Raw genomic sequence first — 19,085 nt, forward strand, 5'->3', positions numbered from 1 at the left:
TCAGAATCTATACTCAGAATGAGAAAGTCATAAATTTCCTTAGTCACATGTATTGTGTGAAAGATGGATGGATAGTTGAGCAGAATTGGGATACTTTTCAGGGGTGATGAATAGTCAACTGACCATACCCTACACAATCCCATTTTATCCCATTTCTCTTTCCTTGTGATGGACTTGATAGTCCAGGAACTTTGGCAATAGCCTTACAATTTGGCAGCTTTATGAAGAGTACAGAGTACCCTATGGACCTGAGTTTAAGTCATGATTGTCTTGTCTTCTAGTTATCTGGCTTCAGACAGGTGAGGTCACTTCCCTGTGCTTCTGTTTTCTGACCTGTCAAAAAGCTTAATGCCACTATGTGGTTTTACTTTCCAGTCTAAGAAGCATTATCTATTATGTTTCATTATTTTATGCACTTAGTTTATAGAGACTCTTTTGGGGATGATAATTTTCACAATATCTTTCAGGGAAATACAGCTCTGTTCATGAAACAAATAACCAGTAAGATTTTCATGTTATTAGAGGTATATAACAGGGTAAACTATACTGTGCAGTTTATTCAACTCTCTTGGGTAATTACAATATTCTTTGAATAAAAATAACTTTGGTTGTATATTTTCTGTGTTAGAACCTTATAGACTTTCTTTAAATTTCCTTATATTAAAGTCAGAAAACTGGTCATATATTTTCTTTTAAGGACATGTTTTTATTTATTTTAATGTATTTTTAATTTGATTGTCTGGCTCACATAATTTACCTTTTCTGTTTCTGAGCTAAGAAGTCCTATAAATAAAATATATGTATTTGTAGTGCCTGGCCCTGTACCGGTCAATTCTCTGCAAGGAACATCCTTTGAGAATAAGATTTTCTTGAACTGGAAGGAGCCTTTGGATCCAAATGGAATCATCACTCAATATGAGGTACTGGGAGAACAAGAAAGTTCATTGAAATGAGGATTAGAGGGAAAGTCAAAGGAAATTGTTAGAGGGAAATAAGGGGGGGGGGAGCAAGTATTAAGGGACTAAAATAGTTATTATTTCTCCTGTTTTAATTTGGCGTTTCTTGATTTCAAAATTTAGCATCAGAGCAAATATTATATGGCACCTAAAATTTTCAAATGCTTAAAGTAAATGTATGGGGTTTTTTTGTGTGGTTGTTTTATAAAAGCAGGATTGTGTTTTTCAAGCAGACTTGATGGTTGTGAAGCATGAATTTTTATAAAATTGAGAAAATTATTTCAGACTGTGATTTAGGGAAGGCCATTGATTGTCAGTTCATAGTAACAGATTAATAAGAAAAACCAAAATCTTATATCCCATTGACTATATTTGAACTTGGAAAATAAATTATTATCTTATTTTTAAGTACAGTATTTTTAAAGAAGAAAGGAAAGGATCATTTTAATTATACTAATGGGTAGTTATATTCTTATATAGTCAGTGTTGATGAAAGCATAAAAAACTTGAATTGCTAGTGGCTACAGAGTGCATCCTGGGAATGGGAATCACAAGTGCAATTGCACAGTCTGTGACTATATTAGCATACTTGAATACTAGTTATATATAATTTATGTAACTCGAACAAAGTATAGATTAAGTTAATTTAAAGCACTTTGGGTTGAACATGTCTGTATTTCATATGAATTAAAATATATAACCATAAGATTATGTATTCATATCAAGTATATTAATTTTGATAAAAGAACATGGATATACATTAGTCCAGTCAAATAGATAGTAGATACATATATGAGTATAACCATATGAAAATGAAAAGGAAAAGAGGTGAAAGAAAATGGGATTCCCTCTATAGAGATGCTCCTGAATTCTATCTTATTTTAAAATGTCTATTTAAAATTTGTTATGACTTGTGTTTGATATGTAATGTATTTCCTAAAACAGGTTAGCTACAGTAGCATCAGATCTTTTGATCCTGCGGTTCCAGTGGCTGGACCTCCACAGACTGTATCAAATTTATGGAACAGTACACACCATGTCTTCATGCATCTTCATCCCGGAACCACATACCAATTTTTCATAAGAGCCAGCACCATCAAGGGCTTTGGGCCAGCCACGGGCATCAATGTGACAACCAATATCTCGGGTATGCAAATGAATATGGAATTGGATTGTGTTAGTATGTCATAGAGAATCACAAATACATTGAGTATAGTTTGTTTCACTTACTGAATCTTTAATGTAGTTATTCATGATTGAAGGCACTTGAAATAATTATTTGAATAAATTTACTCTTGATTATATGTCCAAAGGCAGTTTTAATTGACAGTGGTCTTTTTAAAAATTGTATTATATCTTTATTAGAAATCTTTCAAAGCTCATTGGATATGCTAATGGGCTTATGATAATTTTGAGGAGTTGATAATTATTATGGTATCAGATCTTTACTGTAAATGATTTTATCAAAGAATGGTAGATGATCTGTGCTCTACTATTTTAGTACTACATAGCTTGTCTTTCTGTTTCATTTTTACTGACATTCTGATAATTTTAAACAAATACGACTTTTTATTTTTCTTAGCAATCTCACATAAATTCATCTGCATTTCACAATGGCAGTGTTAGTTTGATAAACAAATACAATTAAAATTTTATTTTGTTATGCTCATAATTTCATTGCTTGCATTTGACTAGATTAATTGTAGATGTGACTACTTCAATCAAGTTGCCAATTAAACCTTAAAAAAATTTTTTTGCCAGGAATTAGCATTGTAAAATGTCCCAAATCTACTTCAGCTTATGTAATGCTATATATTATTTGTCTATGATTAGTAAAATGATCATATACATGTAACTGGAGTTAAAATTGCTAAACATCTTTCACTTAATATAGTAAAATACTAATTTTAAATTTAAGACCAAAATTGTATTTGGAAAGGTTTTAAATATAATATAAAACTTTAAAAATTTATATCATGAAAAATTAGCTATTCCAGTATGAGTGATGGTTTCTTTAAAATATTTATTTTTGCCCTGGCTTGTGTGGTTCAATGGATTGAATGCAGTCCTGTGGACCAAAGGGTTGCCAGTTGGATTCCCAGTCAGGGCACACGCCTGGGTTGCAGGCAAGTTCCCAGTAGGGGGTGAGTGAGAGGCAACCACACATTGATATTTCCCTCCCTCTATTCCTCCCTCCCTTCCCATCTGTCTAAAAATAAATTTAAAAATTTTTTTATTTATTTTTTAAGTAATTTTTAAAAGATTTTTATTCATCTTTAGAGGGGAAGGGAAGGAGAGAGGAGGAGAAACATCAATGTATGGTTGCTTCTGGTGCATCCCCTGCTGGGACTGGCCTGCAGGGAACCGGGCTGCAACCCAGGCATGTGCCCTGACTGGGAATCGAACCACGATTGTCTGGTTCGCAGGCCCGTGCTCAATCCACTGAGCTACACCAGCCAGGCTTAAAACAAATTTTAAGAGCATTTATTTGTTGTCACTTTGCTAGAAAATGTGGCCTGATGATATGATATAATGAGAAAGGTTTTCTAGAACTAGTACTGGTGTTGTGAAGGCATGAGATCTTTCAACAGAGATATCTACAAAATTTCCATAAACTTATAAAGCTGATAGCAGTGAACAAATGGGCATTATTGAGTCATAATTTCTTTTGGTTTTGACATGTACTTTATTGAATAGAAAATTTATAATTAAAGACCAAACACCCATTTACCATTTTTTTCAAATTATTTGCTCTTTCACTTAAAATAACCTATGTTCATGGGTTCTAGGATCCAAACTTTAAAAACTTGGTGCAATCATTGTATCTTACCAATACATAGTAATCAAGCTCATGCTGGTAAAATGTATGTTTGTGGTTCTAAGAATCAGTTGAACTTGTTATTTATCCATTGAGTACAGTCATTCTTTTCCTAAGTGTTTTAAAAGTAGCCTAAATAAACATGAAATCAAGTTATTAGAGGAATGGTGCTTAGAGATATGATTATATATGTATATATGTATAATACTATATATATATACATCACATATAATATCTATTGATTTTATTTCCTAAATGACTGTCAGATAATTTCCCCTTTTGTAATATCACTATTCCTGTCTTTCTATCTGAGCCATATTTTACTTTTTGTTGTTGTTTTTTAATTTTTTTTTTAAGATTTTATTTATTTATCTTTAGAGGGGAAGGGAAGGAGAGAGGGAGAGAAACATCAATGTATGGTTGCCTTTTGTGTGTCCCCTGCTGGGAACTGGCCTGCAGGGAACCAGCCTGCAACCCAGGCATGTGCCCTGACTGGGAATCGAACCGCAATTGTCTGGTTCACAGGCCCGCGCTCAATCCACTGAGCTACACCAGCCAGGGCTGTTTTTTAATTTTTATTTGATTGATTATGCCATTACAGTTGTTCTATCCCCCCTTCATTCCCCTCCACCTTGCACCCCCCTCTTCCACCATCCCCCCCTTTAGTTTATGACCATGTGTCTCAAGTTCTTTAGATTCTATATTTCCCATACTATTCTTGCCCTCCCCCTATCTATTTTCTACCTACTGTCTATGCTACTTATTTTCTGTACCTCCTCCTCCCTTTTCCTCCTGCCACTTCCCTGTTGCTAACACTCCATGAGATCTTCATTTCTATGTTTCCGCTCCTGATCTAGCTGCCCTTTTGGTTGTTAATAACTGTGAGTTTGCTGTCCTTTCACTGTTCATCTTTTTTATCTTCTTTTTCTTAGGTAAGTCCCTTTAACGTTTCATATAATAAGGGCTATATTTTAAACAGATCCTTGGAAACAGATCATCTTGTGAATCGGTATCTTTGCCCTCAGACTTACATTGCTTCAATGTATTTTTAGATTGGTTTTTATACAATATATTTCCTTCTTAAGTTTTTCTTCCAAAATGCAATATATTGCATCTACTGGGATAAAACCCCAAATCCATGCATGGCTGGCATTTGTGGCTGTTCGTTGTATAGCTCTTTCCATTCATTCTCTGCTCCCACTCATGACACAAAGTTCCAGGTAAAATGAACTGCTTATAGTTGTTAGAACACATCTTGTCATTCCACGTTAGGTGTCTTCAAATGTACTGTTTTCTCTCTCTCTGCAATTTTGTTCTATGCTTTCTCATTCTGATGAGTTTTTACTCTTTTAACATTCAGCTTAAGGATTACCTAAATCTCGAAGTCTTCCCTGTTTCATGTGCCCAACTCCCAACACTAGTTTAGAGTAGTGGTTGTCCAAGTGTGGGCCCAGACCAACCCCATCAAGGTCACGTGGAAACTCTCTAGAAAAGCACATCATCAGGCCCCTCCCCAGACCCACCGAATTAGGGGAGAAGGACATCAATTTGTGTTTTAAGAAGCCTCCCGGGTACTTCTAATCTTACTACTTCAGTAAACACTGTTTTGGTAAATTGTGTTCCTCTTCTGGTCACCTAATATCTTGCTATTAATTTTTTATGTCTCTCATTTTTTATAAACGATGATACCTTCCATTTAATTCTATAAAAGAGACCATGCTTTTTTCCTTTATATATATAGTATTCAGTAAATGTTCACTAAATGAATGAAATACTTAAAACATTTATTAGATGGCACTTGTTATGTTTTTATGATAATGTACACATTTCAGAGATTACATACTCTCTTAAACATCTTTCTACATAAAAATTATTGAAAGCCACTGAGGCTACTTTTTCAACAGTTTAATAAGGAATTCCCTCTCTCCCCACAAAAGGATCATTTTCAAAATTGTGTATGTCTTCTTTTCAAGAATCTATCAGTATGAGGTCAATAAAAACTAATGTTCCATTCTCCTTCATCACACTTCCTTGATATGTTTCCATTGTGACCAGAATGGTGAAATAGGCTCAGATACTAATACAGGGTCGTGCCTCAACCATTAGATCATAAAGGGCATCTCCTCTCGGGCAGCCATTACCTCAGTTCCTGCCATTCCTTTCTCCACAGCTCCATTTATAATTCCATAACCAAGACATTCCCCAGAGTTTCCACCGTTACCACCCTCATCTCATCCCATCCCATCATTCCTTATTTCAAAGTCTCGGGAAACTAAAACTGAAAGCATCTTCCCCAAGTGTTTGGAGTGTGTCACAAGTTGCCAAAGTATTATTTAAATTGCTACAGCCCTTGGCTTCTTTTGCTGCTTTAGGTTTCCGGGGTTTGTGTTCACTGGTATATGCTATTCATCAAAACAAGTATTAAGTTGATTTTTTCCTCATTCACCATCATTTATTAACCTGAATTAAGATTTATTCCTGTTAATTGATTGAAACGGTTTTTTTGTCGTTAATCACTCATCAGCTCCAACTTTGCCTGACTATGAAGGAGTTGATGCCTCTCTCAATGAAACTGCCACCACAATAACCGTATTGTTGAGACCAGCACAAGCCAAAGGGGCACCTATCAGGTAAGAGGTGGGGAAAAACACAGTAGCTAAAGGAAAATACAGCCAATAAGAGGGATGTATTCTCATAGTTGCTTAGAAGCCAGTATACTGAGTGGGTCATTTCTGTAGGGAATCATTTAAAAAATTACTACCAGAAGCTTTTATTTCACTTTGGTTTTGTCTTTGCTTTTCATTTGGACTAAGCCTAAGGATAGACTTATAGTTAAGAGAAGAACTCTAAGGGGTTTGTTGAGATATTCATGAACTCAATCATTCACCTCTCTGTGCTGTTGGATTTAAAAGCATTGCTCTTTTGTTTTTTTTTCTCTAGTCCCATTTCATTTCACTTCCTCTGCTGATATCTATGGTTTATGAGCTTTGAAGGTATTTGTCATAAATAGAATGAGAAAATACCTCCTATCGAACGCATTAAATCGTTATGAATAATTTCATATGAATGATTGAAAAACAGGAGGCTTTAAAGAAATACAAGTAGAATATTTATAATGAATGTAGCTTGTAACCTTTTAATTCCTGAATTATCACTTATCAGAAATTCCATAGTAAATATTAAAATTCATGTTGTATTTTCTTTATTGTTTCAACATTAAAAGCTGCCGTATTTTCTTCATCTTGCATAAAATTATAAGCTATGTTTTTAGGAATTGAGTCAAATTATTCCAACCATTTTAGATACATATTTAAAACTGATGCAAGTTTCTATTAGAAATTTGTGGCTTTTTGTGGATACTTTTGTTTTCATATTTCTACTGAGAAATAAATTTAAGCACAAAAATCAGTGCAGGTAATTCATAATTAGGTCATCTCAAGTTGTTTACACATTCATTAAAAATAAAATTAGTCTTTATTTTATGTGTAAAATAAATGCATTTGACCTTATGAGCACATACTAACCATTCAGATAATTCTATATAACTACAAAGGAAGAAACACTGTGAATTAAAAAATATATTAATAGAAGACCTTGAGTTTATAAAGGAAATTCTCTTAAGTCTGTCAGGCTAAAATCCATGGGATTACTACACCAAAGGAAAAAAGAGATGACTGAACACAGTCATATAAACCGTATTGTAATATAAACACTTAGAAAACATTCCTACTTGAAAGTGCAAAATAAGTATGCAGTGCTATTCGTGAGTCAATGATCTGTGCGTCTGATTGCAGATCTAAAGGAGAAAGAGGAAAGCCCTGCATTCAGAATCTTTTCCTAGTGACAAGAAATCAGGACATGTCCCTACCTGTGATAAAATTTACTTTGTAGATGTTCAATTCCATTACTGCTTTTTATATGAGCTGCTAGGTACTTGCATTTATTTATGAGTTAGATATTTGAGTGAATTCAACTTTACTTAATGTAAGTTGAAAACACAGTGTGTAATTTTTCTACACTGCTATAATACTCACTCTGTATTCATTTGACCAATGTATTACACAAACATTGACTGGCCGTGGATTATGCGTTAGGGGCTGTGCTAGGCGTTGTAAATCAAAGAGAACGATCACTACAAAACACGGAGCCTGTGTCTACGTTTGTCACAGGTGATTAGAGCTGCCGGCAGCTTGGTAAATACCTTGCTTATATCTGGTATTCAAAAAAATGTGTTGAATTAATGAGCATGTTATCAATCACACATTTTTAAGTCAAATGTCTTTCTTCTACTTTTTTGTAACACAAATTTTTAATTGCTAAAAACCCACATAATCTGAATTTATGGTAGTGTAAAAACAATCCTTGATAACCATACATTCTCGCTCTTTGCCACAGAGTTGTACCTCTTTGTATCTATTGGAAAGACATTTGACCTTTTTGAGACTGAACTCAGTGTCTCAGAACTCCCAGCTTTATACTTTGGAGCTTAGGGTTCAGATACATTTAAAATCTGTAAAGTATTATGGATTTCTTCATGTAGTAACATGAAAAAATAATTAAATGATATATAAACAAATTAAAAATATTTTAAAAGAATGTTACTACCAGGGGAAAAAAGCTGTCTTCCAACTGATAATCTTATTCCATCTTTTCCACTTTTAATTTTTTATAATGATTTGCACAGGTATCTGGTATCACCCCAAAGTCAGGGCAAGGTGGCAGAACTGGACTGGTCTAGTCAGGCAGCCTGACCTCGGATGAGCCTTGCCTCCTTTGCTTTTCGAATCCTCCAGTCGGGTAGTCCTGTGTCCTTTCCTCTGACCAGGTTACTACCTTCAGTATTGCTAACTGGAGCCTCATCCTGCAGTTTATCTTGTCTGGTGCTCTATTTTTTTTAAATAAGAACCCAACTTTATGTAATCTATTTTCAAAGCACTGTATTTATGGTTTAGTACTTCAAATTTTTTATTGGATCCTCATTACTATTCTAGGTTCTTGAAACACTTTTACTTTCCATCCAATTTCTTCTCTATTTATGTCAGCCTATCAGAATCTCTTCTGTGCTAATGCTTGTTGACTTTTCCACTTCGTCTCTGACCCATCTCCTCCCCTCCCAATGAAAGCCATACTTACATACCACCTAGCCAAACCTCCTGAGAGCATCCATCTGTTAGCTTTGTTTGCTATCATGGGCTCGACATACCAGGTTCTATCTTACCTGACTTGACAGCATAACTAGCCTCTGCCAGACTGCATTTCACCCTGTATTTGTCCCAGCTCCAGTGAAATACCTAATTCTTTCTGCTCTGGTCTTCCTAATGTCAAACAAACTGCAATTCTGAAAGCCTCCGTCGTAGCACCTGTGAATTCCTTGTTGGGTAGAGTTTGTCTGTCAGTGGTTTCTATAAATTCACTCATCCGGTAAGATCCACTGTGTGCCGGGAGCTGAGCTGGATACTTGGAATAGAAATCCACACGAGGCAGTTTAGTGTGTGTCCCCAAGTGGTTAATTACAAGGGAGGTAAACCATGGTTAAAAAATCGACCTTGTTAAAGTCCAGTGCCAGGATTTTGAGCCTTGTTATTCAGAAATGAAGAGCAGTAAATGTGATGCTAACCAAAATGATATTTAAAACCTTTATTCTGGATCTTCAAATGCTGGCAATGGGGCAGTACGAGCAATGGGGTCTGAGATCTTGGGAAGTCTGTTCACTAGAGAAATAGTAAAATATTGGTGCTGGGGAATTTCTCCTGAAGCTTTAAAGAGACATTTTAGATCAAAAAATGAAGAAGTGTAAACTGTATAACATTTGTTATTTGATATTATTAAGGAGGTGTAAAGGCTGAAACTATAGTTGGATTCACAGATTTCCATTACTAGTAGTTGAAAATCCATGGCAGGTAATTTTGGATTGAGCCTCAACATTTTAAGCATTACATCAAGAAAAGCATCTGTGAAATGTATCATATCACTTTTGGCGCTAATGTCAAAATCCCTTTGTATATTTTCTTACAGATGTATAAAGCGAAGAGAAATTGTATGATGAGATGTCATTATTTGACCTCACAGAAAATAAGAATGACTACATTCCAGGTTTAATAACATTAGATTATAGTATAGCAAAATCATTCTTGGTTTTTTAATATAAGGAAATTATATTTTGAGTATTGAGTGAAGATTCATAATGCCAGAATATTGATTTTAACTTAATTGTAGAAATATTTTTAAAATGTAATTAAAAGGAAGAGGGGGACTATATGAAATATGGGTGGAGCAAATAAACTCTTCAGGTGACTTTGGAATATTTTAAATTGCTAGAGTGCTGAGCTCACATAATATTTAGATCTAGCTAGAAGTAAGTGCCATTATGAAATTAGACAACCAGAAGGATGAAAAAGCACAGGCCCATTTCATGTAATCAGTCAAATCAGTTCTAATTTGATTTCTCTTTCCTTCTTTTCTGTGCTTTATTTAATTTATATTGATAAATAAAAAAGTAGCAAGGGAAAAGAACAGTTCAAAATAAGTGAAAGAATAGGTTTGGGAACAGATTGTTCAGACAAATTCAACAATGAAGGGAAATATGTATTATTTTAAAAATGAATGTAACAACTTTGAGTTTAGGCCTATCTCAAGTTCAACGAGATCTCTCCCCAAGAATAGATTTCACTTTTTCTTCCTTCCCTTCCCTCCAACATCAGCATTTTGCTTTGCCCCTCGTGGATTTGAAGAGATGAGCTATTTTGTGTGGAATTTCTTAATTTGCAATATACAACTATGTCAATTTAATAGAATTAGTCAAGATGGAATGTATGCATGTATGAGTTTATCTACAAATTTTCTCTATATATGTATATTTCAGGAGGTCATGCAAACATACATCATACAGATACAGATTCTAAATTGCAAGTGAATAGAAAAAAATACTAGATGTGCTTAACATGGAACATATCAGCTGTGATCTTCTGTTTTTTTCTCTGGAAGGGCTATGCTTATGTGTTTCCAATAGTTTTAAATGCATGGGATGGGGGTCTGCGGGGACTAAATGGTAATGGAAAAATACAATAAAAATAAATTATACCAAAATAAAGTAAAATTAACCAGTAGCTCCTCCATGGACCGACCACTCAGAGAACATGTATCATTTTAATAGTGTTTCTAAGAACTTACAAACTCAACCTGAGAGAGAAAGAGAGCATGATGAAGTACATGTAATTTCAAATAACATAGACTTCCTTATTAAAGTAACTACTTTAGTTATTAGTTATTAAAGTAACTACTTTAGTTACTAATCTAAATCTGAAATTCTGACATTAATGCAATTTTTACACTATTTCTAAGGGAAAGAAGATGGATATCAACCTACCAATTGTTTTGCATTATTTTTATGGGAAATGGAACTTGAATAATTAAAGAGTAAAATATTTGATTTATAAAACTCCTTTCTTAACCACAGAAAGGTCTTCTGTTTATAGGGATAACACAGTTTATATTAAATTAGAATTTTACACCAGGTTCTAAGCTGTATAAAATTTAATTTTTAATTGTCGTAGAGGCAGATTCTGTCTCTCTCTCTCTCTTTCTTTCTCTGTGTGTGTCCCTCCACCCTCTCTTTCTATTCCTTTTCATAGAAGTTTACTAAAGAAAACATTCTGTTTCCACTGGAGATCCATTCAATAGCAACAATTTGCCCTGCATCTAATGAGCATAATTTCCTGGAGGCTCGGAGTCAGACATGTAGCTCTACCCATAGCTCATTTATAAGCAATTTACCTGTGACCGCAGCACATTCTCATAATTTCCAAGAATTTTGAAATGCAATTTTAAAATTTGTTAATAATATATTAACAAATATGTTAACATTAAATATATTAATACATGTTGAATATATATAATATAATAAATATGTTAATAAAGTCAACTTTCTTGGGTATACATTTCCTAAAAATTTTTGCCTAAAGAATTCCTTACCAAGGAAGAATAGCATTAATATACCAGTTTCATAAATTAATCAAATACATTACCAGTGCCCAGGCAGATCTTTATTGTAAAGTTGCAGTTTTTTCCTTTTGTCTGTAAATAATAGCTGTTATAGAAAAGTTTAAGACATTTAAGAAAGGTATTGAAAGTTTTAGTTAGATTTGAGCTTTAATAGGCCAAATGCCATCTGTTCTACAATTTGCAACACTTTGTTATTAACAACTCTAGAAGAAGCAGGCAGCTCTATTTTGGTGGTGAGGACAGATTTCTGTCCATCTGTGCTCCTGGTGCAGCATGTCACTTGTGCTTTAGCTCTGCATAGCTGTGAGCCAGAATTGATGCCAGGGCAAGGTCAAGAGGTGGGGACTGCCTGTCAGCACTCTCTGTCTCTAACGTTGTGACAACTGTGAACTGGTGCCTTGAGCTCTGCCCCAAGGCAGCCATTCTGTTGGGACTTGGAGCTACCTGGACCTTCGATACTATCTTTTCAAAGGAAAATATGAACTTTAAACATTTAAAAATACCAAACAAAAAACGTATGTGTCTCTGGTTAATGTCAGGTTCCTTACTAAGGTGGCTCATTTCTCAACAGTTAAACATGAGTAGAGTTCTATGCTGATATTTTTAACTTTTTTGTTTCAGTTTTGTGATAATTGCATTGGGATTGGAATCCATGTGAAATTCTATTTTATTGCAAAATTGCTGAAAGCAAGAATGCAGGGTGTTAAGAGTGACCTTAAAGACTTTTAAATGTTTCATGTTACTGTTAAATGATTGTTTTGTCTTTTGAGAAATCCTAGTATCCAGAACCTCTAAATGTGTGCTGTATTTTCTTTTTCCAAAAAGCGCTTATCAGATTGTTGTGGAGGAGTTGCATCCTCACCGAACCAAGCGAGAAGCAGGAGCGATGGAATGCTACCAGGTTCCTGTCACATACCAGAGTGCCATGAGTGGGGGTGCACCCTACTACTTTGCTGCTGAGCTACCCCCGGGGAATCTTCCTGAACCTGCCCCATTCACCGTGGGTGACAATAGGACCTATCAAGGCTTTTGGAACCCCCCTTTGGCTCCACGCAAAGGATACAACATCTATTTCCAAGCAATGAGCAGTGTAGAGAAGGTAAGCTTTCTCCAGGATGTGCTTTTTTTGCTGCCCCGAGGAAATGCTAGAGCTGAATGTTATAAATACTCAGTAGCATTTATCAGTTAAACAAAGGAGGGAAATTTGGTGTGTGTTGGGGGCTGTCGTGCCCAGTTTTGAGCTCCGGCTCCATGTGTTACCTTGCACAGGATTCCTGTGTGCACAGGATTCCAGTCTCCTAGTAAAGGCTTCTACCCGAGCCTTCTTCAGGAAAGCCCACGTGGGCAATTGTGAGCACGCTGATTTGAAAAGGTGGGTGTGCTGCTGACACTCGAGCCCCAGGAAATACCGGGAATTGTTCTGTCTTTGCTCATAGTGGCACACTTCAGAAGATTAAGTTTACTGCAGGATAAACAGAAAGCGTGCTCCACAGCAGGCTAATAAACCCTTATAAACTTTCAGGGGGTACAAGCCAAATAGTAAATAACAAGTAACAATCCTCTGATTACAACACGGACGCCTGTGGTATATCTGACTGAACCTAAACACAAGGCTGCCTGGAGACGGCCGAGTGCTGTGCCGTTCGGGGAGCCTGTTTTCCCTTTCCCGGGTCGCCCCTCCTTTTCCCATTTTGGACACAGTTGTTTTTGAGGACTGCCGCTGATCCCAGATGAATACTGCAAAGGAAAACACAACAGGAAGTTAGAAACAACCAGTGGTTCCTTATGTGGGGAAATAGCCTGGCCTTTCATGCTTCGTGCTGTTCTCCGTGAAGGATTTTCTTTCCTGCAACTTACTTAATTTTTTTCTTCAGAGAGAGACAGAAAATAAAAAGTTGAGAAGAGAAAATGCCCACAATTTGAAATCCAATAGGAGAAGGATATTTTTGTTTACTTGTAACTTTATAGGAGATTGCTGGGTTTGGGTACTTGAGTCCCTGAAGTGAGGACTTGATATCTAGTTGCCATGGTCATGTTATGTCTTGGAATAGCTTAAGTGGAAGACACAGCTATCCATTTACATTTCTTCAGGGACCATGGGAACTCAGAGTATTGACCAGTTGCTTTTGATGAAAACTTTATTTTTCTCCTGGCCCTAAATGGTTGGCTTACAGACTATGGCAGAGAAAAATGCCATAGCATCTTTTAAAATGTACTCCAAAGCCAGAGACTACTCATGGTTGCAAATGCTCTTGTCATTTTCTGTTATATTTCCTCATAAAAGGGAGTCTTTAAGCGCAAGTCAGCTGCCCACTCCTCACCTACACATCATTCTCTACCACTGGCTACTCTAAAAAGAGAGGACTATAGGAGTTAATATTCCATTCTGGACATGAAGCTTACATCGTGGCAGAAAGCATAGTTCTGTGTTTGGATGTTCATTTTTACAGAGCTGAAAGATTGCAAATTAACTTTTGTCATTTGGTGTATGGTATGAGAAGAGTATTAATAAATGCATGTTACTTATGTAGGATTTTCTCTGGCATTCTTTAAAAGCATCCTTACGAATTTTCTCTTCTAATTGTTACTGTCTCTCCATGTGGTATAATCAAAGTACAGAGTAGCAACAATACATTTCACAGTTACACTGGCAAAGAGTTTTAAAATTGACATTGTCCCTACCAGCAGAGTCTGGTAATCCCCATAGAGTTACCAGCAGTTGCTTTTAGGAAATCAAAATCCCCCTGAGGCTTTATGGGAAAGTTAAATAATTTCTTACAGTTTATTATGAAGGCCTTAGGTCACAATTAAGGAATAGAATTGCATACTTTCATTTTTAATTACTGTTTATCCCTCAATGCTTTATTTTACTCAATTAAAAATAACACATGCTTAAGAGAAAATAATAAACTCTTGGTTTATCAATATATAAAGCTACTCGGATGAAATTATTAATGCATCTTAAAAACTAAGAGCCTCTGTTTTGTTCACTGGCTTTAACATCTTTTCCCACCTCTTGTGTGTTCAAAGACATAAACTGAATGAAGTAAGTCTAAGGGTTGTACCCATAAAAGTGCATTGCCCTCCTAGTGCCACCCACAGCATTTTTTAAAAAAGGAAAAAGAAAAGAAAAGATAAAAAATAGAATCCGAAATAACTTGTTCCTTTCTATTTCTACTATTTCCTCAACCCCATCTGTCTAGCAAGAGGGGGGAAATAATCACCAGGAAAGATTTATCCCCAAACAGCTAAATTAAAAAGAAAAAAAGGATAAATTATGTTGCAACTGTGATGTGATTTCTTGAAGATCTTTCTAACTGCTGTCATTTAGTGCTCTATCATGCCAGGTTCCAAGAGAGAGCATGGTGCACCCAGCTTTAGTCAAAGTGTACAGCCATGAGGAGGAAGTGAAGTCTCTGTTGGGGTCCGATTTATATTAGCTTTACAAACACTTGTTTTCCTTGATTGTTCATAAAGTACAAAAATGCAAATAGAATGACATTATACTGGTCCTAGACAGGATAGCCTGTTTCATTACAAGATGAGAAAGGACACCTAAATCTTTAGGAAACAATGTTGAAAATTTTTAAGTTCTTATTTTATATTTAAAAATAAAAGATATCTGAGAATACATATAAAAACATTAAAGCTTCCTTAATACTGCAACTCGATTCGTTATAAACCTATTTTATACTCCCAGATTGATATTCATAGTAGTTATAGTTTATGAAACAGGAAACATGTATACACTGACTATTTTCTTTCATTTTCACCCCATCAGGAAACCAAAACACAGTGTGTTCGAATTGCTACAAAAGGTAAGAGGTTTGCTTTTTTATTTTTTTTTTCAAATTTCATTCTCCTGCTTTCTAAAATGAAAGGGCTTTGTTCCCTGCTTCAAGGCTAATTACACGTGGCACTTCTATTACAGGGCATTTGTAGTGGGGCCCAGTTAAACTGCCAGTCAAGTCCTCTGGCTCACTTGGGTGTCTTTCAACACATAATGGGGTGCTGGTTTCCATCCTATAGTAATTGACTGGAAGAATCTTGTTAGGAGAATAGGAAGGATTGAGAAACCCTTAGAAAGGCTTATTTCTGCCATTAAGTATCAGAAAGGTCTTGTGTTGCTGATCAACCAACGTATTGGGAAAAGCTCAGCAACATTAGTTCAAAATCGCAAGGTGCTTATTTAAAAACCTCTTACTTTCTGTGGTAGACAAAGGTAAAAAAAAGCCAAGCTAGTCCATGCATATGGAAGAGTATAGGTGTGGAGACTCATCTTCATCAGTAGTGCAGTTTCATTGAAGATGCTTTACTTTTTTTTTTCAACCTAATTTTTTTAATCCATCTGATGCCAAGAAATTAGATCCGTGATGGCCAGTGGCCAGGGCAATTCCTGCTGACATTTCACAGCATAGTTTTGTTGTCTGGTTTCTTTAGGAGAAAACATTTTCATCTTTGAATGAGTATTTAGAGTTTAGAGTGGGAGAAAATCTCCAGCATTCACTGTGTTTATCTTCAGTTAAGACTTAAGTGATTGTGCCAACAAGGGAGGGAGAGGGATTGGTGGACTGTAACAGGAGGAACAAGAGAAAGCTGTCTGCGTGCAGTCCTGGGGCTCTGCGGAGAGTTGGCGCTCTGGATGGTTTTCTGCCAGAATTAGTGTTAGACCCGCATTCATGAGCAGGAGCTGATTCCGTTGGGGCGAAAATGAATGGCCACGTTCTTCTGTGTGTGCTGGAAGGATCACTCCTTCCACCGTTGGTCTCGTCCATCATCCATCTGCTTGGTTGAGCATTTGCGTTGTACTCTGGTTTGTGAAGACAGCAAAAACTTTTTTTTTGACTCATGAAAAGTAATAAAAAAAAGCTTCACAAAAGAGAAAAAATGCACTTTTTGATTCTCATACTAAGATTCTTCATGAGATGAAAAAAGTAACCCTTAATGGAAGGAAAGAGAAAATACACACAAAGGCATCTAATATACAAGAACTTGTTTTATTTTACAAAAAGCTTATGGATCAAGAGTTAGAGTAGATTTTTAGAAGATAATGGCAGAAAGCAATTATGTATATATATCATCTCTGTTTTTCCACATTTAAAATAAAGCCAGAAATGTAAAAGCGTCTTGCATCAGCCTCCAAAAAGTTTTTTAGATATGGTCATGCTGTATTTCTATAACTGAGAAAAGATATCTATAAATGACTCTAAAATTTAAGTTTTTCTTATTTGGTTATTTAAGTATTTGCATTTACACAAGCTATTTGTCATTTTATCCCTCCCTTAATACAAATAAAATTACAGTAAAAATATTCTATGCGATTTAGACTGCAGGAGTGGTAAGATTATAAAAATTAACCTTACCATGTGGCACATAGTTTCCCAGAAACTCAGAGGTAATAAGAAAGAGTCCATTTGTGGTAGTTTCTTCTTTATTTAATAATTTATTCCTGCTATACTTCTGGATCTCGGGTTGACAATTTGGTTCAGTGAGGAAGAGAAGCGGACTCTGACCTTGGACTATCTGGTTCATATCATGACTTGGCACCTTACTATCATTTAGCATTTGCAACATATTTAACCCTTCACTCCCCAAATATAAATAATGGAGTATGCGATCCTCATTATTATTGTGAGGATTAAAATAGTTTTTATATATGAAATACTTGAATAATGCCCTATATTGTGACTACAGCATGAGTAAACTACTAATTTTTCATTATAATTGTAATCATTTTGTACCTTCAGAGGACATAGTTTGTGTTATATAGTTATGAAGGGAATGTGTACAAAAACAAAACTAAATTTTTATGATACATATCACTTAGGGGGGCAAATTATTAGTGTTTTAATCCCGATCTAATATAATTCCTTCCCTGACCATTTAGTTTCTTTCCACACTTATTAGGGTAAAATTCACTTATTGTCTGACTTCATTTGGAACTAACACCATCCAAATATGGCCATCTTTGGTATACAAATTTTCAATATGAAAATTAAAAGGTTTCCTACAAGGTATTTTGAAGACACACTTAATAGATAAAACGGCACAACCATACTGACTGGAAAGAGACATGAGAAAACCTTTTGGGCAAGGAATGACTAAGTATTGTACAGATATAAACGCACATAAGAATTCATTAAACTGTTTAAAATATGTGTACTGTATTGGATTAGGGCACTGAATATATTTGTGGGATGTGAAAGTATTTAAAATACAAGAACAACTAGCATGATCATTTTGAAAAATTTGTGACACGTGAGACTTGTTCTACAAAATTCTCATTGTAATAGATTGTTGCCTTCTTGGAACTTGTCCCTGATGGCACTAAGGCATAAAGATAGCGATGTTGGCCTGACCATTTATAGAGAGAGCAGATAATCAACATCACAATTTCTACATAAAGAGTGACATGAGTATATACTCTAGGATGAGAGAAGGGGTATTTTGGGAGTTGTGGTCATTGTAGTTGAGGTCAAAGGTTACACTGTTTGATTCACATTTAGGTAAGAAGTCATGGAAAAGATACACATCCAAATGGAGTGGAAGGGGTTGTCTAAATTATATCGGATGTCATGAACATTATTCCCTTTACAGAATAGCATGTCCAAAACCAGAATTTTTACAAACATATGAAAAGGAATTTAGTCACTTGGGTCTCCGAAGCAAAAAGGAGAATAAGTATCAGGAGAGGTTTCAGTGGTACATTAAAAAAACTGTCATCACTCGAAAGTCTCATGTATAGTGTGGTGGGAGCACAGTGCCACCCGCTGATGTCAGGACGCTGTCTGTCTTTTCACAGAGCATTGATGGCAGTGCTCTGAATCAGGATACACACACCGATTCTTTATAAATAGGCAGCGAAGGGCCTCGTGAGAGAGTGTGGGCTGCAACTGCCTACTTTTCTTCTTAAGGAAATTACTTCAATGAGTAATAGTTTTGTTTACATTTAAACATGCTGATTCATGCAAATATTATATAAATTGTAACAAAATTTATTTCAATGTTTTCAGAAGTATTCTATGGAAATATACTTTATTGGCATTAAACTAATGAGAGATGACATGCCAATTAAAGTTTTGTCTCATTGAATAGTATTTAGCATATATCTCATTTAAAATTTTCTTAGTCATTTATGAAACCATGTACTCATTGACATAAAATTATTCTTAACATAAAGCAAGCATTGATAAGAAATTAAGATATTGGATCAATCCCTAGAATAAGACTGAAAAACAAAACCAATAATACAAGATAGTGACAAGATTATAATCTGTTTATATAAGTAGCTTATTACATTGTGAAACTAT

General features: G+C 35.3%; 1 protein-coding gene across 1 annotated transcript in view; it reads left to right on the forward strand.

The window, feature by feature from the left end:
* Positions 1 to 19,085, forward strand: part of PTPRK (protein tyrosine phosphatase receptor type K) — a 498,469-nt gene that overhangs the window by 395,417 nt on the left and 83,967 nt on the right. Inside the window, exons 9-13 of the mRNA XM_053664761.1 lie at positions 811 to 920; positions 1,902 to 2,103; positions 6,299 to 6,404; positions 12,601 to 12,874; positions 15,557 to 15,593. Of these exons, the coding sequence (XP_053520736.1) occupies positions 811 to 920; positions 1,902 to 2,103; positions 6,299 to 6,404; positions 12,601 to 12,874; positions 15,557 to 15,593 (729 nt within the window). The remainder of the gene's footprint in view (positions 1 to 810; positions 921 to 1,901; positions 2,104 to 6,298; positions 6,405 to 12,600; positions 12,875 to 15,556; positions 15,594 to 19,085) is intronic.

This window comes from Artibeus jamaicensis, unplaced genomic scaffold (genome assembly GCF_021234435.1).
Source record: "Artibeus jamaicensis isolate MK-2021 breed Jamaican fruit bat unplaced genomic scaffold, CSHL_Jam_final contig_387, whole genome shotgun sequence".
In the NCBI taxonomy this organism is placed as follows: Eukaryota; Metazoa; Chordata; class Mammalia; order Chiroptera; family Phyllostomidae; genus Artibeus; species Artibeus jamaicensis.